A 19,630-nucleotide genomic window follows, 5' to 3' on the forward strand; every position below is an offset into this window, starting at 1 on the left:
ATCTATATTTGATTTTCAGATGTAATTTATGCACTCATCTGAATCCTACCCACATGTTTATTAGTAGAGGCTGGGTAACAAGCTGCATTCTACACAATGTCAATCTGTAATTGCCCCCTGTTGATTCTCTCACTGCAATAATTGGACAAACAATGACTCTTCCCCAATTAGTCCATTTGTTGTAATTAATGCATCCAATTCATCATAAGTGAAGGAAACAAGCAAAAATACTATTTCACATTATAATGTTTTTCTTTGCAAGCCAAGTGAAAGACACTGCCGCTATTTTTAAAGTCATAAAATAGAAACTTTTTTTTAAAAAAAGAAAAACTTTTAACCTGGTGAAATTTCTCCATTTTAAGGGTCTACTCAAGACTCTAGCTTAAACTCCTCTGGAAAAAGCAAGTTTTATTTTTTTTTTAAAAGATTTTATTTATTTATTTGACAGAGAGAGACACAGTGAGAGAGGGAACACAAGCAGGGGGAGTGGGAGAGGGAGAAGCAGGCCCCCAGCCAAATCGATCCCAGAACCCTGGGATCATGACCCGAGCCAAAGGCAGACGCTTTATAACGACTGAGCCACCCAGGAGCCCCGGAAAAGCAAGTTTTAAAAAAGGGTTCTTTATTTTAGTTAATCCTTCAGTTTGTGAAGGTAACATTGTCTTGTATGCTCTTGGTAACTTGGACTAAATTACCTCCTCTTTAAGGACGGATGGGATTTTTTTAAAAAGTTGAATTCACTGAGTTGTTTCAATACAAGTATTAACTAAGTATTAATAATCAGTCAATATATTGACTTATTCTTAAAAAATACTTCTTTTTTAAAAGAGAAAAGGGTGTTTATGTTGAAAAATACTGATAGAGTAGGAGCATTAAATCAAAAACTTTACTTCAGTGGCTCTAAGATACATATTTTCCCCATATATTAACATCTATGAAATCGAGATTCATTTAATAATCAAACACATGCCATAGTTTTAACTGGCAATATTTTTTTTTCTTTCTTACACATAAAATAATGGTGTGCCTTATAATCAATGTCATCTTAGATTCAGTGAAATACATACAACACATTGCTAATGACAGACCTTACTAATACATTTTATGTAAAGGTATACTTCTTAAAAATGGAACTGCAAATCTTCATTGAATTCATAACAAATAATGCATGCTGTATCAATTCTTTCTGCAGATGAATGTGTTTCAGATTTTCACTGAGTTTAAGTTTAGATCTAAGGAGTGAAATCTATAAAACATTTTACCTGCCTGGCATTTAAAAATTATAGAACCTCTATAGACTACTAATGGCATATGATTAATAATTTAAAAAATATAATAAATTTATATCATACATTTTTTCCAAGTTTTTTTTTGGTCATATGCCAAGAAACAATTTATTTATATTTTATCCAGATATTAAATTCTTACTATTTTGAATACATGCAAACAGGGTCCCATTTGTCACTTTATTAATAACATGGACTATGAAGTGATAATTCTCAATTTCTGATGATTCATTATATTTTCCCTCAGGTTTTGTTAATTCATTTTTTTCCTTATATATTTTATTATTTAGATGTAAATGTATCTCTACAGACATGCATATGGACAAACTTACATGTTAGTTTTATTTAAAAAACACACATACATATATATGTATATATATGATGCAAGGTTAATAAATGTTATTTTCCTTCTTACTTTTTGGGGTCTCAAACTATAGCAAAAAAGGGCACAATATAATTTCAAAATTTAATTATGTTTTATTGTTTTTCTTTATAATATGAATCGTTAATTTCTTTTTTTTTTTAAAGATTTTATTCATTTATTCATCAGAGAGAGAGAGAGAGAGAGAGCGCACACATACAAGCAGGGGGAAAGGCAGGCAGAGGGAGAAGTAGGCTCCCAGATGAGCAAGGAGCCTGATGCAGAACTCGATCCCAGGCCCCTGGAATCATGACCTGTGGGGAAGGCAGACGCCTAACTGACTGAGCCACCCAGGCATGCCAACATCCTTAATTTCTACTTGAATTTGATAAATATTTCCTAATTTAGAGTTTTCTGCTTTCACTCAAGAGAAAAGCTATTTCTGGCCACTTGATATCTAGCATACAGAAAGAATAATTATGAATAACACAAAAAAGAAAATAAGTTTAATCATGAAGGACTGATTAAATTTGTAGGGCCATAAAACATTTTTAAGTATCAAAATCATTCTCCCTATGCCAGTCCAATGATCTGTAACACACAGAAGTAAATTCTAATTGACGACATGGACACATAATTTAAATGTTAAAGTTATAAAGCATAAATTTAAAAAATGCTCCAATTAAATCATGTGATATTCTACTATATAATCTCAAATCACACATAGAACCGTAAGAAAATTCTACTTGAAGTCTTAGAATGAATTTATTTTAGAATCTAACTCTCTACTATTACTAAACCATTAGCTATGTCCCTGAGGTTTCAGTGAAGGATTAGCTTGCCATTTCTGTTTTTGATTTAACAAATCAAATCCAACCATTTGGTAACATTTAATATTTAATCTACTCATTCATTCAGTCTACAAAATTCATTCCATTCCATTCATGGAGCATCTATTATGCACCTATTATTACTAAAGAAATATCTGCTATTCTAGTTGAAAGGCAGCTTGTTAGAACCTGATTGCCAAGATCATGACCAACATTAAAACAGCAAAAGGCTGTTTCCCTACCTCACTATTTTATACCTGCCATTACCATTTTAACTCACCACCTTCCACTTAACCGTGGTCAACCCTTTCAAGCTCTGGGCAAATTTCAAACAAAATTTACCTCTCCTAAATGCTACCCTAGCTACCTGATAAACAGAAGCATGCTCATATGAAAAAAGCCATTAATAAGTTAACCTATTACCCCTCTTAACAATTAGCAACTGTTTTTGTTTCTCTGTTTGATTTTTTTTTTTTTTTTTAAAGTAGATGTGCTACCAAAGTGAGCACTGTTAGCCTAACTTTTTAACTGGTCTTATTTAGGAACAGAGCCTGAACGGAAAGAGAACCTAGGCAGATGAGTGAAAGTTTAGGCTTGAGGAAAGGGGCGTGGCTCCTGGTTGCAGCCCTCTCCCTAAATAGCTACATGCTATTTATGTTTTCAGAAAATAACGACGGACATTTATTAAATTCCGGGTACTGCTCCATACGCTTTAAATGCTATTAAATCATTTCACCCCCAAAATAACACCATGAGGCAAGTACTATCATTATCCCCTTTCTACACAGGAAGAAATTAAAGCTTGGAGAGGTTAAGTATTTGTCCAGGGTCACACGGCTTGTAGGTGACAAAACTGGGATTTGAACAAATACTCTTGGCTCCAAAGCCAAAGAACTTAAGCAAACCAGCACACTGTGTGCCAACATAACTCACAGAGGTGGAAAGATGAAATGAGACTGTACACAAGTGCTCTGAAAGGGGCCCTTTTTTCCTTGTATTTTTTAAAAAATTAATCTACAAGAGTAGCAGAAATGATAAAAAGGTTTCAAGCACACTGCCAAGCAGAAGCAGTACTAGTTTTCTTCTTTCTAGACTGTATCAAATCACATGTGTGGGTGAAATGAACACCAACTCTGACTATACATCAACCATAACTTACTGTTTACAAATTTAGCTACTCTCAAAATTTCTATTTCTCACTGCTAGTGGTTAAGCTCCAGCATATGTTTCCTTCAACTTTCTCTGGTATCTGTCCTTTGATGGTGGCAATAACCCAACTCTTCTCAAACTAACAGAAAAATAAAACTTTCACAAGAAAACATTTAATATATCATAAAATGCTGTTAATTAAAACTATGCAACTAAACTTAACTATTTAAATGACTTCAGGGGTGCCTGGGTGGCTCAGTCGGTTAAGCGTCTGCCTTCAGCTCAGGTCATGATCCCAGGGTCCTGGGATCCAGCCCCACATCGGGCTCCCTGCTCGGCGGGAAGCCTGCTTCTCCCTCTCCCACTCCCCCTGCTTGTGTTCCCTCTCTCGCTGTCTCTCTCTGTCAAATAAATAAAATCTTTAAAAAATAAAAAAATTAAAAAAATAAATGACACAGAAATTAAAAACTTGTCAAATTCAAAATTTAAATATAGCAGCTTACTGGTAAGTACAGTAATATTTCAACTGATTAGTATAGGAACTCCCAAGTTGTATGTGAATTTCATTTCCAACTACGTTCTTTCCAACATGACAATCTTTGTCTTTGTCTGATAAACATGACCAAGAAGTCATTGTTTTACTCCAACCACTTAATAACAATATAGAAGGCAAGCTTCCATTTTACTTTACTTGGCTGCAACTTAAAAATTCCTCTATCAAAAGGATGATCTTATAGTCTCAACAAAGTTTTCTCTAGCAACTGCTCAGTGTCTTGCCATGTATTTATCTTTCCAATACAATTTTCACCTGTTTTCTCAAGAACGCTCTCTCTAAAAACTACTAAATTGATCAACACTGTGCAATATTAAGATCATTTGTTATTAATAGTCTACCTATTTCTAACAAAAATATAAATATCACAGAATAAGTCAGACACTCTACTGCAATATATTACTACTCCCTACCATATTCACGTTTCAAAAATCCACGTTTCTCTCTATTATGATTATTTCTAATTTCCCCTTATGTACGTTGTTCTTCTTGAAACAGATTCATTTCTGGTATCTTTTGCCTCTACCTATTCCCTCCCAAATTTAAACTTATTGTAAAACTTTTGAAGTTTCTCTACCAGTTTCTCTTGGTTTGTGCATTATTTTTTTAATGCCCTTCCAAAGAGTACAACACTTTGCCTATGTCTCTGTATAAGTTAAAACTGGAAAACTTTAATTATACTAACTCTTAATACATTAAAGGATTAAATATGGGATTTCCTAATTAAAACTAGACATAACATTGGAAAAATAAGATACTTTCATGCCAAAACCTTTAAATAAAGGAGCAGAAATTTAACTTTCAAATTTCATTTTTGCTGTCTTGCAAATAAAATGTAAAAATTACAAACATTAGTCACTGCTCTATTATGGCAAGAGAGCCCATGTTATTTAATGGTTTGGATTGAAAGGCATCAGGATGTGACAATATAATTCAGTTTGGTGACTGCATTTAAAATGCTGAGAAAATTTGTTTTACAAATTTGTATTAGTTCTAAATATCTAATGTATCAATTACTTCTTAAGCAAATGAAGATTTTCATAATAAAGAAATTCTTTACTGTGTACTTTGTGTGGAAAAGAAAGAAAAAAGCCTTCAAAAATGGCAAATATTCCTGTAAAAAAATTCTAAACTGTTGGCCTTCGGTTATTTTTACACTTGCATGCAAAAATTTAAATATAATACAAATATTAACATTTATTTTATTTTGTTTTTTGAAAATGTATCAGATGAGTAATCATATAAAAACACCAAGGATTAACATACCCTTCTAGAGCAATTCCTTGGCCTTATAATTCTCTTGGAGCATTAATCCTCACCTGGCCTCCTTATTACATAAAGTAAATCAGAAAGACAGTGAGGGGGAGTAGACCAGTAAGAGCTGAGAGCTGCTCATCGTTGATTTAAATGGTCTTAAGTTTTCTTGTCATTCCATTTAGTCCAAAGTTGTGGGTTTATGAGAAAGGACTCTATCTCACATTTCCAAATTATAAGGTACCCAATGAAGTACAACTAAGAGGTAAAGAAATCTTGTAGAAGATTTCAATGCACTTTCTGTAAAGAAAGTGAATTTGGAACTGGCACAGCAATGGTTTGGTTTTGTTTTCCTTTTTCTGTTTTATGTATGACATATTTTCCTAATTTAAATTCCTTTTACTAATATTAATGTACAAAAAGCTATGTTCACAGAATTGTAAAATGTAGTAAATCTTGGAATATTCCCCAATTCATTCAAAAAAGGAAATAAGGTACACATAGTATCTAACAACTTAAAACTTCAAAGTGGGAGTAAATACATAAAATCAAAAGTAAAAGATGAGACAGATTGCACTCCGACAAAAAAATTCAAAGGAATTAAATTTAATTCTTAACCAACTTACCCAATTTTTGTCTTCTCTTTTAACTTAGAACAAGTTTTTGTTTTTTTGCTCTCTTTGTCCTTTGGCTTGGATTTCATCCGTCTACCTTTCTTTTCCTCTTTTCCTTCAACTGAAGCAGTAGGAAAGTTTTCAGGACTCATTACTCGTGGAATATTGCGTTCCCCACGTTCCTTTGCTTTTGCTATGGCCTCTGATATTATCCGATTAGCCTTTTCTTGCTTGCTTTCTGATTCCACTTTTTTTCTCTGCTTCTTCTCAGACATGATCCTCACCTGGGTATTCTGCAACTTAGTATATGTCCCAGAACCATCACTCTTCTTGGAAGATGGAGGCTAGAGAAATCAGAATACTTTTTACACAACGTATCAAAGTACACCTAAACAATTAACATAAATATACGAACATTTAAGATTATGCTTAAAGTAAAATATGTGAACCAGTATGTGAGTGCTACAAAAACAAATTTAAAATTAAAACAGTTTGTTGATCTAGAAATTAGTGTAGGTATAAAATAAAAAGCTCAACTACTGCTTTTAAAAATGAAGGTTAAAGAAGGATAATGTAGATTTACTGATATTTTCACAGCATTCTTGATTAGTTGATTCAAATTCTGTCCTGTAAATACTCTGTGCATTTGAAATAAGTCTTTTCTTTCCTCCTTACTCCAGAACTCTGAAAATTAATAAATTTAAAATAGCAATTTTAATTTAGAATGACTACTCCTTAGTTTATTATAATTTTTAGAAATATAAAGCTTCTCTTTACAAGAAATTAGAACTAGAACCTGAAATCATTTAAATCATTTTTTAATGTGCAATCTATGCAGCAACATAGCTAGTTAGTAAATAGACATTCCCATACTTAAAATTAGAGAAAGTTTTAGTTTTTCCGTGAAAGAGTTAAATGTGAATTTCTTTCTTTCTATAGCATAATTATTTTGCTCAAGCAATTCTGAAAAAAAACCCCAAGTTTTACAGTTTTACGTTAAAATTATTAATATTTTAGCAAGATCACAGGAAGCAGATCAACAGCATTTAAAAAAAAAAAAATCTTCTCCAAACACGCATTCATCCACATATACTCAGATCACAGTTTTGTTATGTTCTTACCCGTAAACATGCCTCTGACTATAGCAAAGGAAAAAACCACCAGGAATTTCCACACACATTTTCATGCTGATTCCAGTGTGCTTCACTGGATATCTTTTCTATACCTGCCTCATCAAAGGTTTCATAGCAGTGCTGCAGCACTGGGAAAGGAAGGAGGGTTTAGAACGCTCACTAAAATGCCACCTTAAGGCCTACAGGCTATAACAAATAACCAAGACTCGAGGAAACAGCAACAAGCTCAAGATGGCGATGCAGTACGACTCCCGCAGCAGCAGCCAGTAATAAGGAAGGTTATTCAATCCCATTAGCCTTTTAGCCCAAAGAACCCCTCCTCCTCCCACTCATTCAGGCTTTCACTTACCCTTCCTCTTGGCCTCTTCACTGAAGACATTTTTGGCGTCAGACAAAGGCTTGCCCTCTGCTTTTTCACCACCCCAGGCAGTGCTCAAGAAAAAAGCATTGAAAGAAGATTCCTAAATGGCCTATTTAGCAAGCTGCAACCAAGAGATGCACAACCCTCCACAAACACACATTGTGATTTATCAACACATTTCTGCCTTGGCAAGTTTATATCCACTGTTCATCCTATTTAGATATGAAAAAGGCTGTAAACCCCTCCTAAAAAGCTGAGTTTCCTCAATAGCTGTAAGCAGATAGCCAGATTCCAACAAAGCACAGAAAGAAATGAATGCACAAAGCATCAAAATGCATCAGCATGAATATTAGAGATGTCGTTAAAAATACTGACTCCTTCTGCGGAAGTAGGCCAGCAGATGGTGCTACCAGTTATTATTCCATTAGACTCTGCAATTTAACCCCCGATGGACTGTTCTTCCCTCCATGTAACACATTAACTGTAGCTCTGCCACTTCCTGCAGTCAAGTTTTTTAAAAATACACATAAAACCTGATTTTAAGAGCTCACCCGCAAACTAAAACTGTGGTGAAATGGCTTTATGTAGCTATCGATATTAACAAACAAAATCCGATGCAATTTTTACTGGGGAAAAATACTTTTCTGCAGGATACCATAAAATACTGGAAGTAGGAAAATAGCCGACGAGGAGCAAAGGGTTAAAAGAGCAGGTCATGCAAATGAACACAGAACAAGTGACTTCTCTTTAAGAAATTAGGTAAGTTCTCTTCTGATTCTTCTAACAAAAAGCTAACAATGTTATTTTTAAGACGGAGGAATGAAGCTATTTTCATTTAAATTCTGAAGAGAAGTTTAAGATTTCGGTAAGAACACAGGAAAGCTGCCTGTATGCCCGCACAGAATAAATAACAACACTTATATTTTTTCCTTATTTAAACCTGGAGAAAAACATTAATTTATTTTTCTAACACAAAAAACTCACAAAACCTTCCTGACCTTTACCCTTCATGTTCTATTTTAACTGAACTATGAAGTTTTTCGGATAAAATTTTAGTTTCAGTTGCTTGCTAAAAATAAATAACAAGTCTTCCTGAATTTCATCATCAACTTTTCTTTCTATAAAAAACTGAGACTATTTTAATAAGCAATGCCCTACCATACCTAAAACAAAATTTTCACAGCTTCAAAATTCAAATTTACTTCTTTCATTAATACCATTTTTTCAGTTGGTCCTGGCAAGTTATCTGATATTTCTATCAAAGAACGTTTTTTGTTTCTTTCCTTTTAAGCACCGAAGGTCTGAAAATGGAGCGTTATATGACCAATGTCCAGGAAAGCCCAATGTGGACAGCAGGGGAAGAAATTAAAGTTTAGAGAACCACTAATGGCAAGGAAAGGATCTGACTGCCCTGAGAGGTCCTCTGCATAAAAATCACAATAACCAATGGTAAGGGCTAACACTTAGTGCTTAATAAGTGCCAGGTACTACTCTAAGTATTTTTCACATAATAACTCATTTAATCTGGAACGATAATAGGGTAATGGCGATAATGGAGAAAAGAGAAGTAGCAAATGGTAGATACACTCTGATAGCAGTATTACATAATGCTAGAACAACCTGAGCACAAGCAAAAAAAAAGTCATAATGATAACAGTAATAGTAAGAGCTAACACGTATTTGATCCTTACTGTGTTCCAGGCACTATTCCTCATATTATTTATATATATTAACTTAATCTTCAAAACAACCCTGTGATGTAGGTACTTAGAGCAGAGGATACTGAGGCATGAAGAGGTAACTCACCCCAGATCACAGAGCTGATGACTGATGAAAACAGGGATTAAAAGGCAAAGGGCCTTGTTGTGAAAACCATGCTCCTAATCATATGTGGTTCAAATATCATTACGTACACAGATTGATCTGAATACAAAAGAAGCCAAATGACTTTCTCAAAACTGCAGAGACACTAGTAATAAAGCTGGGATGAAAAGAATTTTTTCCTGTGTCCTTGCCAAGATGTAAAAATCAACTAGATATGGGCAGGTGACGAGCAGGAAGAGTCAATGCTTGGTTTCTAGACCAAGCACTGGTACTGGAGAAGGTAAAAGAAGTAGGATATCTAGTGGAGAAAGGATGTGTCTGTGTGTGTGGTAAGTTTAAAAGCTCTAGTAACTGAAAATTTGAGACTAGATCCTCAGAGAGGTCAGGGCTGGAATGGAAGATGTCAATTCTCTTGCTGTTTTCTTTCAATATCCTTAACTCACTGACATTATCCTAGAACCTAGGATGATTTCCAAAATATCTCACTTCTCCCATTAGAGCTTTTCAACAGATTCTATTACTTGACTCAAAATTCCAATTATTTAACAATAAATCTTAACAGTAGACAACAATAATGAAATCCATGGTCAAATATTTCTCCTGCTATTAGAAGACAGTATTTTAAAATTATATTCCCACAGAACATCACTATCAAGGTGTTGTAACTAAACATTTTTAATATAAGTCATTTCCCAATTTACACATATACCACAAACTTACAAAAGGGTAGTTGATATGCTTTTTTCAATGCTACTGTCTTTCTCTTTTACCTTATATAAGCACTCATCAAATTGTCAAGTCTACTTAATTGTATTTTGTTCTATTTTCCTCCCCATCCCACAGCTCCTGCTGTATTAACTTCCCACTTATGGCTACACCGTAGTTATACAGAAAAATATCTTCCTTATCTGTAGGAAATATATATTAAAGTCTTTGGTGGTGATGAAACATCAGGTCTGCAATCTACTCTCCAATTCTTTACAAAGTGAAAGAATTTCTTTGTACTTCACTTGTGATTTTTCTCTAAGTTTGTCATAGTTTCAAAAAATTTTTTTAAACACAAGTTGTTTAAAAATCAAATATAAAGGCAAAGGTCCTGCTCCCCAAAAATGGTAACTATATGGTAAATGACAAAAACAATACAAAAGGAAGGCATATATATTAATATCATATCTAAATTTTTATAAGACAAAGAAGTCATAGCAAAACATAAAGATGATCTCATAGTGATATATTAATTATGTTGATAGTAACTGAAAGGAATATATGGAAGACCTGGTATATCACATTTACATTATGGTATGAGTGTTTTTCAAACCACAGGTCATGACCTAATAGCAACTCATGATATAAATTTAGTGGGTCCAGACCACTAAAAAAAAAAAAAATGAAATAGAACACAATGAAAAAGTATGGTCTCTAGCCTTTATGAATGCTATGTGTTACAAAATTAAAAGGTTTTCATACCTTCATGAGAGAAAGAAGCAAAGAGATTTGTTCAAGAAATTAGAGTTGTTAAAATCTGAGGGTAAAGTCAGATCTTCCTTGGTGGAATGATTTTCCCACATAGTCACCCAACCCACACTGGGAATCTGTCATTTCAAATATTTCAGTTGTATACAAATAATTTAGACTATTGAATTACCAGTGTGTGGACAGGAATGGAAATGATAAATTTCCAAAAAGAAGGAGAGAATAATCACATGGCTGCTATACATGTACAATAGGATACAGTCTCCTCTATTGGGGGAATGTTCTATTTCACAGATTTTTAACTGCTTAATTAATTAATTATTAGAGAGAGAGAGAGCGAGCAAGCACAAGCAGGGGGAGGGGCAGAGGTAGAAGGAGAAGCAGACTCGACTTGGGGCTTGATCCCAGGACCCTGGGGTTGTGACCTGAGCTGAAGGCAGATGCTTAACTGACTGAGCCATCCAGGTGCCCCTATTTCATATATTTTTAAAGTAATATGAAAGAATAAAAGGTCTCAAATAAGAAAACAGATACAATTTCTCAGTAAGAATAAAACACAGAACAGGAGCGCCTGGGTGGCTCAGTCGTTAAGCATCTGCCTTTGGCTCAGGTCATGATCCCTGGGATGGAGGCCAGCATCGGGCTCCCTGCTCCACAGGAGGCCTGCTTCTCCCTCTCCCACTCCCCCTGCTTGTTTTTCCTCTCTCGCTGTGTCTCTTTCTGTCAAGTAAATAAAATCTTTAAACAAACAAACACACAGAACAAGGAATTTTCAACAACATAGGTAAAACTCCATGAGAGCTAAAAATCTTCCAACCTTTCTCAGAAGAGAGGACTGTTAGGCTTCAGGCCCAGGGCTGGAGGTGGACAGAGGCTCCAATGGAAGACAATATAAAACAGAACAGAAATCGCAAGCCATGAGCAAAAACCAGTGTTACTGCCTAGAGAGACAATGCAGAAATAACAGAAGAGAACCAACAGGGAAACCCCAAAACACCAAGTTCAAGGAACCAGCAGATGAAGAGGAGTTAATGCAGGAAAACAAAGAGAAACTACAAGAATGGTAAGGTGAGTGTCAGCAAACAAGTGGCGTCATGGAAGCCAAGAGGAGAGAGTTAAAAATTCTGCAGTCAAAAGGAAAGTAAATATAGTAATTTGATATTATAAATATAACTTACAAGGCATTTTAGTTCTCTTAAATTGTTTATAGTAAGCCGGGTGTGCTAGTTTTTAACCTCTTTATTTTAAGGGAAGTTAAATATTATTTACTTAAATATTCATATAAAACCAACCTTCTAAAAACAGTAAGTTTATAGTTAATCTTAGCAATATGTGTCAAATATTAATGTGGTGACTTCTGGCTTTTATGTATTGCATAGAACATTTTTTCCACAAGCTACCAATAAAGACCTGCTTTTAAAGAGAAAAGAAGCGGAAAAATTGACCCAAGAGCAAATTATAATCTGTCAGTCTTTTTCTGAGTTTTACCCCTAGATCTATTTTCAGAGTTTTTGATGGAAGCAAAACAATTATTTACTTTGCTTTCTGCACATCTGTGAAGTGCCATGTTCACAAACTAAAAGGCCTACTCTCATCTTGTGACTTGTACTAGTACCCAGGTCCCCATTTTTAGCTAAGCATGACATTCCTTTCTTTTTTTAGTGTCATAAATCTTGAATTTTACATTGATAAGGTAATACTATTAAAAGTATTGCCTTTATTTTAATCATCCACATAGCAATTCAGGCAAATAGTACATATTCACAAAAGCTGTTTTCTTCGGGGCGCCTGGGTGGCTCAGTCGTTAAGTGTCTGCCTTTGGCTCAGGTCGTGATCCCAGGATCCTGGGACTAAGCCCCACATCGGGCTCCCTGCTCCATGGGAAGCCTGCTTCTCCCTCTCTCACTCCCCCTGCTTGTGTTCCCTCTCTCGCTGTGTATCTCTCTGTCAAATAAGTAAAAGTCTTAAAAAAGCTATATTTTTCTAAATACAAATTTGTTTTATGACTTATAGGAAACAGAGAGAGAGGGGACCATGTTAGAGGATATCATGGGGTGTAACCAGCAAAATCCAGAATGTAGGGAACTCTACAAACAACTCAGTCTCTTCAACAAAGGAACAAAACAAAGATATTTAAGACTAAATGAAAAAAAGAAAAAAAAAGAGACACTTAAAATACATATCAACCAAATATAATGAGTAGCCCTTGTTTTGATAGAGACCTGAAAAAAATCAATTGTAAAAATACATTTATTAAACTACTAGGGAATTTTAACTTTGACCAGATATTTGATTATGAAGGAATTATAATTATTTTTCAGGTATAAAACTGATTTTGTAGTGGTGTTTTAAAGACAAAAATATTTGTCTTTTAGATATATAAGTTGAAATATTTATAGATGAAGTGGCATGATTGAGATGCACTTCAAAATAATCCATGGAGGGGGCCCCTGGGTGGCTCAGTCGGTTAAGTGTCCAACTCTTGATTTCGGCTCAGGTCATGATCTCAGGGATGGAGCTCCACATGGGGCTTCATGCTCAGCAGGGAGTCTGCTTGAGATTCTCTCTCTCCCTTTCCCTCTGCCCCTCTCCCTACTTACTCTCTCTCAAATAAATAAATAAAACCTTAAAAAAAAAATCCGTGGAGTAGGTGGGAATAATAATTAGAGGCTCATATAGACGAAACAGTGCCTATAACTGATGGCTATTGTAGCTGGGTGATACATAATCTACTTGGGTGTACACTTGAAATGTCACAAAGAAACTTAAAAAGTTATATTCTGGGAATAACAAGTAGCTTGGCATAACAAGAAAAGGTGCATGTAGAAGAATGATAAGCAACAAGGACTGAAAGGTAATGGGTTGGATTATCAAAAGTGTTATAAGTTATGCTAAAATATCTGGACTTTATGCTGAAGGAACGAGGGAATCAATAAATGATTACATAAAGAGAAGGCTATCCAATTTTTAGATTTAGGGTTGCTAAGTGGTTTCAATAAAAATACCCGAATACTTGATGAAAATTTATATTTAATTTTTGAAAACTTTTATTTATAAAAAGGCCATACAGGATATGAAAACAAGTAATATTTAACCTTTTATGTTAGTGTGTGTTGCTTTTTCAATGTTGTATTGTTTAAAAGTTCATCTTTTGCTTCCAGATAAATTGAAAATATGTTTTAAAAACATCAAACCACAAAACCTCACAAAGTTTACTACTTACTTGACAACATTAAATATACTGCATTCATCAGTCTATAAATTAGCCATGACACTACAAGCTATGCTCAGCATAATGTCATGATTTAGGGAATAGGCTCTGGAGTCAGCCAGCCCCAGGTTCTAGTCCCAGTTTTATCATTTATTTGGACCTCAGATTCCTCAACTGTAAAATGGAGATATAACAGTATCTACCAAGTGATACTAGGGCTGTAGTGAGGCCCAGCAGAAAATGTGCTTACTGTGTTGTCTGGCCAACAAACACTCAGAAATGTTAGGTATTACTATTGTTGCTGTGATGTGACACTGTGCCCATCTCAGTGATCATCCGTATCAGGGGGTATATTATGTCAGCATACCTGATTACTTACTAGGAATGTTGACTTTGATTGCTTGGTTAAAGTGGTGTCTACCATGATTCTCTACTATAAATCTCTTCTTTTATACTTAGTAAGTATCTTATGAGACTAAACAAATATCTTGTTTCTCATATACATTTGCCCAGTAATTTTAGCGTGCACTGATGGTTCTTGCCTGTAACAATTATTGTGGTATTTGCCTAATGCAAAAATTCTATTCCTATCATTCCTCCCACATTTTCAATCGGAATTCTACTGTAAATAAAGCTATCTCTTCTCCCTATTTGTTTATTCATTCATTCAACTATTTATATATAGCATATACTATATATAGTATGGACTCATGGATATCTATTTTATTCTATGGGTTATAATCTGGTACTATGATTATTTACTTGTTGTTCAAATTGTCCCAGCTTTGGCCATTTAGAATACATATGGCCATTGCCAGATAACAATTCAAAATATCACACCAATAAAAAATTTAAAATATTATAGATAAATATCACTTTGGTAACTCCCATAGCACCTTTTCTAAAATGCTTCTTAGGGGAAAAAATAAGAAAAAAAAAAGGTTTTTCTTTTTAATTTATTTAAGGAATTTCTATAACCAATGTGGGGCGTGAACTTAGGACCCTGAGATCAAGTGCCCCATGCTCTTCTGATTGAACCAGATGACATCCAAAAAGAAATTTTTTTAAAGACTTCTTGAATATATTAATTCACGATATTCCTATGTGGTTAAGAATAAAATCAAATATTACTTCTAACTGCAGGTGAAGGAGGTCAGGCACAGATGGGACAAGTACATGTCTATCACACTAGAACAACAGTAGAGTTAGCTCTTAAAAAAAAATCATTTTGGTAAGCATTGCCTACCATTCCCACATAGTGACAATTGATCCAAAGTTCATAAACCATTAAATGTATGGTACTCTGTTAGGAATCAGTAACCTTTCCAATTTCCAAAGCAGTTTATCAAGTCACCACCCTCAGTTTTTTCCCCAGCCTGAGAGACTAGAGTGTGGTGTGGCAGTCGGACAAAACCCAAAGGTGAAGCACACTCTTACAGCCTTGACGGGTCCTGATAAAGCGGAAGGATGACAGTGTAAGCAAATTAACCACGCAGTTACATAATTGGCTTGATAACACTAACCACCACAATCTCAATTCTTTTGGCAACGTTTCTGAATGTATTAATAAAAATAAATACCAAGGAAAACACCTCTTTCAAGTCTTTTAAAGGGGAAATTGAGTCATTTATGTTGAAAGACACTTAGTTTTTGTATACACTGCATTATGAAAAACCAATGTTAATTTTCAGAATTCTGAGATAATTCCTAAAAAACTATTAGAATACTCAAATGATTATTAACAAACATAAATGACGTGAAGGGGAGGCTAATACAAATACATTTGCAATAAGGACAAAATAAGGCATTTAAACCTGATCTACAGTTGTAGGCAAAAGAAATATAATTTTATTAGATGCTGAAGAATAGCTATATACAAAAAGTCAAAAGCATTTTAAAAATCATGGAGTATACATAATTTTGCCATATTAAAATTTCACCTTGCAGAATGCAAAGTAAGTAATGAGAGAAACTATGTGTCTGGATATAATTCTAACCACAAGAAAAAAAACTATTCGAGGAAGCAGAAGTGATGAGAACTGCATGAGAAGGCTAAACAGGCCCTTCTGGGGTCTGTGACAGTCTAGGCATAGCAGTTGTGTGTCACTGACTTTATAAAGGTAGAACTTTTAAAGTTAAAGAAGAAAAAGAATCATTATATGACCTGAGACTATAAGACGATGGACAGATCAGTAAGGTAGGAAATGTAGTACCTCAAGTCAGGACTCAAAAACAAAATTCCAATACTATAAGCAGAAATGATTCTAAGGGGGGGGGAAGTATCCCTAAAAATGCTGGTGGCAGCCATTCAGATTTCAAGAAGCAGAGCGCAGACACAGAACTAGTAAGAACAGGAGAGGCACTAACCTGTAAGAATAGTGTTGTGAAGTCCACAGTGACTTGAGGTTTGATAAATGACTAAGGGCAATTAAAAATGTTCCACTGGCTGTTTTGAACAAGAATAGCTAGGATCCTGCAGGCACCGTGTGTGAGGGTGGGATGGATGGGAAAGGAAGGGTAGGGAAGGAGGGGAAAGATGACAGAGAACATAGATAGGAATGGGTGTCATCCTGATGTTGAGTCTGAACCTACATTTTTTTTTAAGAATAGGAGGAAGCAAACCTAATCCCATCAAGTGAGCCCTTCCAAAATTTATCCAACTGATTCTACTTCCTAGCTTGTACTAAACCCCTCCAACTGAATATTTTCAGTTTAAATCTGTGAACTGGTGCCATTTGGTCAGTCTCCTGGGTTCCTACTGGCCTTTCATTTCAGCCTAATCTCTTCAGCCACCCTACCATTAGTTCTTAATTAGCCTTCCTCTTAGCACGTACCCAAAAATGCTGATTAAAAAAAATCTTATGAGGCTGAATCTACAAATAGGCATGCTTGCACACATACACAAAACAACTACTTAAGTAAAAAATAAATGGTACATGCCTTAACAGCAGCTCATGTGAAAAATACCAGGGAATTTTAGCTCACCGTAAACGAAATGAGTGTATGGTGTAATGAGCTTGCCAAAAAAGCAAATTCAATCTTAGACTGCACAAACAGAAATGTGGTGTAATGAACAAGATAATTACAATATACTCCAGTTTCACCAAGAGAAATGTATTCTGTTTTGGGTTTAAGAGGAACATGAGCTAGATCACTCTTACAAGACATATTATTTGAGCACATACTACCTCCCAGACATTGTTATATGTGCTGGGAATAAAAGAATAAACAAGATGATGAAGTTGCTGCTCTAAGATTTTAGAGAGGGAGTGAAGAAAATAGGAAAAACATCAGGTAAAGGTAAAGGCTATGCAGAGAATGAAAACAGGATGATGTGATTAGAAGTGGTAGGGTGATCATTTTAGAGTAGATTCAGGGAAGGTTTAACTGAGGAGGCCATTTATACTGAGATCTGAATGAAAAGAAAGACTAGCCAAGCAGAGATTGGAGGAAAGATGAATCAGAAATCATCTTAAGCAGGTATGAGAAATTAGCTACAAAGCAAAATGAACAACATACTGGTTTTATGTCTTCATAAGTTTCCCTATTGAATAACATTACTAGCCATACTATACTTCCCAGGCTGTTCCAGATCTAGAGACTATCCCATAGAAATGGGTACTCTTGCACCTCAATTCCTCCTCAGATATCAGGTCCTACATTTTTAAGCTGATTCCTTCTAGTAATAGGTCATTATTATTCTCAATGGTCTCATTGTTTAAGACAGTGTTTTTGAACTGTGAGCTGAAATCTCATTTTGAGTCATTACTTCAGTGAATAGTTATTAATATTCTTTATTAAGTGAAGTAGACCAGTGTTTTGTAAAACGTTGGTTATATCTTAATAGACACATATCCCTACAAATATACATTCCACAACATTTTATAAACAGACACTTCTATACCCGGTCCTAGTCAAAAAAGTTTGAGAGACATTGTTATAAGAGGTTAACGAACACTTCAATTTCATTTCATGGGAGAGTTCAACCCAGACTATTATTTTGGTCTACTGTATTTTGGAGGTATTGGCTAACAGAATCAAAGAAACAAAAACACTAGGAAGTAAGCTCTATAGAGCAGGGACTATTATGTCCATATATACCTGGAGACCAATAAACTACATATCACACAGAATAAAAAACATTTGATGAACGAATGGAGTAAAGGCTGAATAAAGTTTGAAAAAACTTGTTTTTCTAACAGTAAGTATAGTAAAGAATTTGGCCTTGCCCAGGGAGAGGTTTGGCTTCTGCCCTTAGCTCCTGGGAGGTAATGTATATCATACCTGATAGGAATATCTTAAAGGTCAGGACTGGCCATCTTACATCATATAGTGGGGCTGGTCACACCAGAAAGACCAATCACATGACTTAGGGTGAGGGGCTTTGAATCATCTGTTATTGATCAACCTGGAGGCTGAGATCAACCATATGGGCAATCAGTCATGTCTATTTGATGGACCTCCAATAAAAACTCTGAAGTTCAGGTGAGTTTTTCTGGTGGACAATACTCTATGCCTAATATCACACATCAATGTTGGGACCCGACTCCATGGGGAAAGCTTTGTGTAGAAGCACAGAGCTTCCAAGACTGCTCTATGTGTCTTTTTCCTGTGGCTAATTTAACCTGTAACCTACTCTGGAATAAGCCATAACCCCAGGTATAATAGCTTTCAGTGAGTTTTGTGAGTACTGCTAATGTATTATTAAAACTAAAGGTGGCTTTGGGAACCCCTAGAATTTGCAGTTGGTATCAGAAGTGTGGATAATTTTGCAATTGTATTAATTCTGCAGTGTGACTAACTCTTAATACTATTCACTGAAAGACGTTTGATGAAAAAGTAAAGAGATCTTGATTTGAAAAGCATCTTCAAATGTTAGCTCCAATTAGAAAGATTTTCAAAATTTTGTAAGACTCATAAAAGAAGGAAAACTAAGATTGGTAATGATTCCATTCTACCAGAGGCTCATCTATAGGAAATCTGAACTGAGAAAACTGCTTTCCTAAATATTCCTATGCAGTAGTCTAGAAAAAAAAAAAAAATCTGAAAGCAAAACATCCATGTAACAAGAAACTGGGTAAAGGATCCACTGGATCTCTCTGTATTATTTTTTACTACAGCATGCAAATGTGCAATTATCTTAAAATAAAAATTTTAATTTATAAAAAAACAAGAGAGCTTAAGATTTTCCTGAGCTCGGAGATACTCTCCTGCTTGCCTTGAAGCAACAAGCTGCCATGAGTTCTATAGCTGCAAGGAAATGACTCCTGCCACAACCCTGTGAGCCTAGAAGAGGACCATGAGTCTTCTGAGATCACAGCCCCAATGGACATGTTGGGTACAGTCTTGTGAGACCCTGAGCAGAGGACCCAGATAAGCTGTGCCCAGCCACCTGACCCAGGAAACTATGAGATAATAAATGGGAACCGTTTTAAGCCACTAAATGTGTGGCTAATTTGTTACTAGACAGCATAACTAATACATTCATATACCCTATGATTGAACAATTTCACTCCTGGATACATAGTCAACATAAATACATACAAAGTTTAATAACCAACAAAACGAATCTATGAGTTCT

At 35.0% G+C, this 19,630-nt stretch overlaps 1 protein-coding gene across 3 annotated transcripts in view; it reads right to left on the reverse strand.

The window, feature by feature from the left end:
- Positions 1–19,630, reverse strand: part of CHD9 (chromodomain helicase DNA binding protein 9) — a 169,810-nt gene that overhangs the window by 90,265 nt on the left and 59,915 nt on the right. For 2 of the 3 annotated variants that reach the window (XM_027617229.2, XM_027617228.2), the window contains exons 1-2: positions 7,530–7,835; positions 6,060–6,391 (exon numbers count right to left, since the gene is read on the reverse strand). In XM_027617229.2, coding sequence (XP_027473030.1) covers positions 6,060–6,391; positions 7,530–7,559 — 362 coding nt within the window. In that variant the 5' untranslated portion in view covers positions 7,560–7,835. Of the gene's footprint in view, positions 1–6,059; positions 6,392–7,529; positions 7,836–19,630 lie in introns of those variants that run through there. The other variant, XM_027617213.2, reaches the window with a different exon arrangement.

Source organism: Zalophus californianus, chromosome 17 (genome assembly GCF_009762305.2).
Source record: "Zalophus californianus isolate mZalCal1 chromosome 17, mZalCal1.pri.v2, whole genome shotgun sequence".
NCBI classification, from domain to species: Eukaryota; Metazoa; Chordata; class Mammalia; order Carnivora; family Otariidae; genus Zalophus; species Zalophus californianus.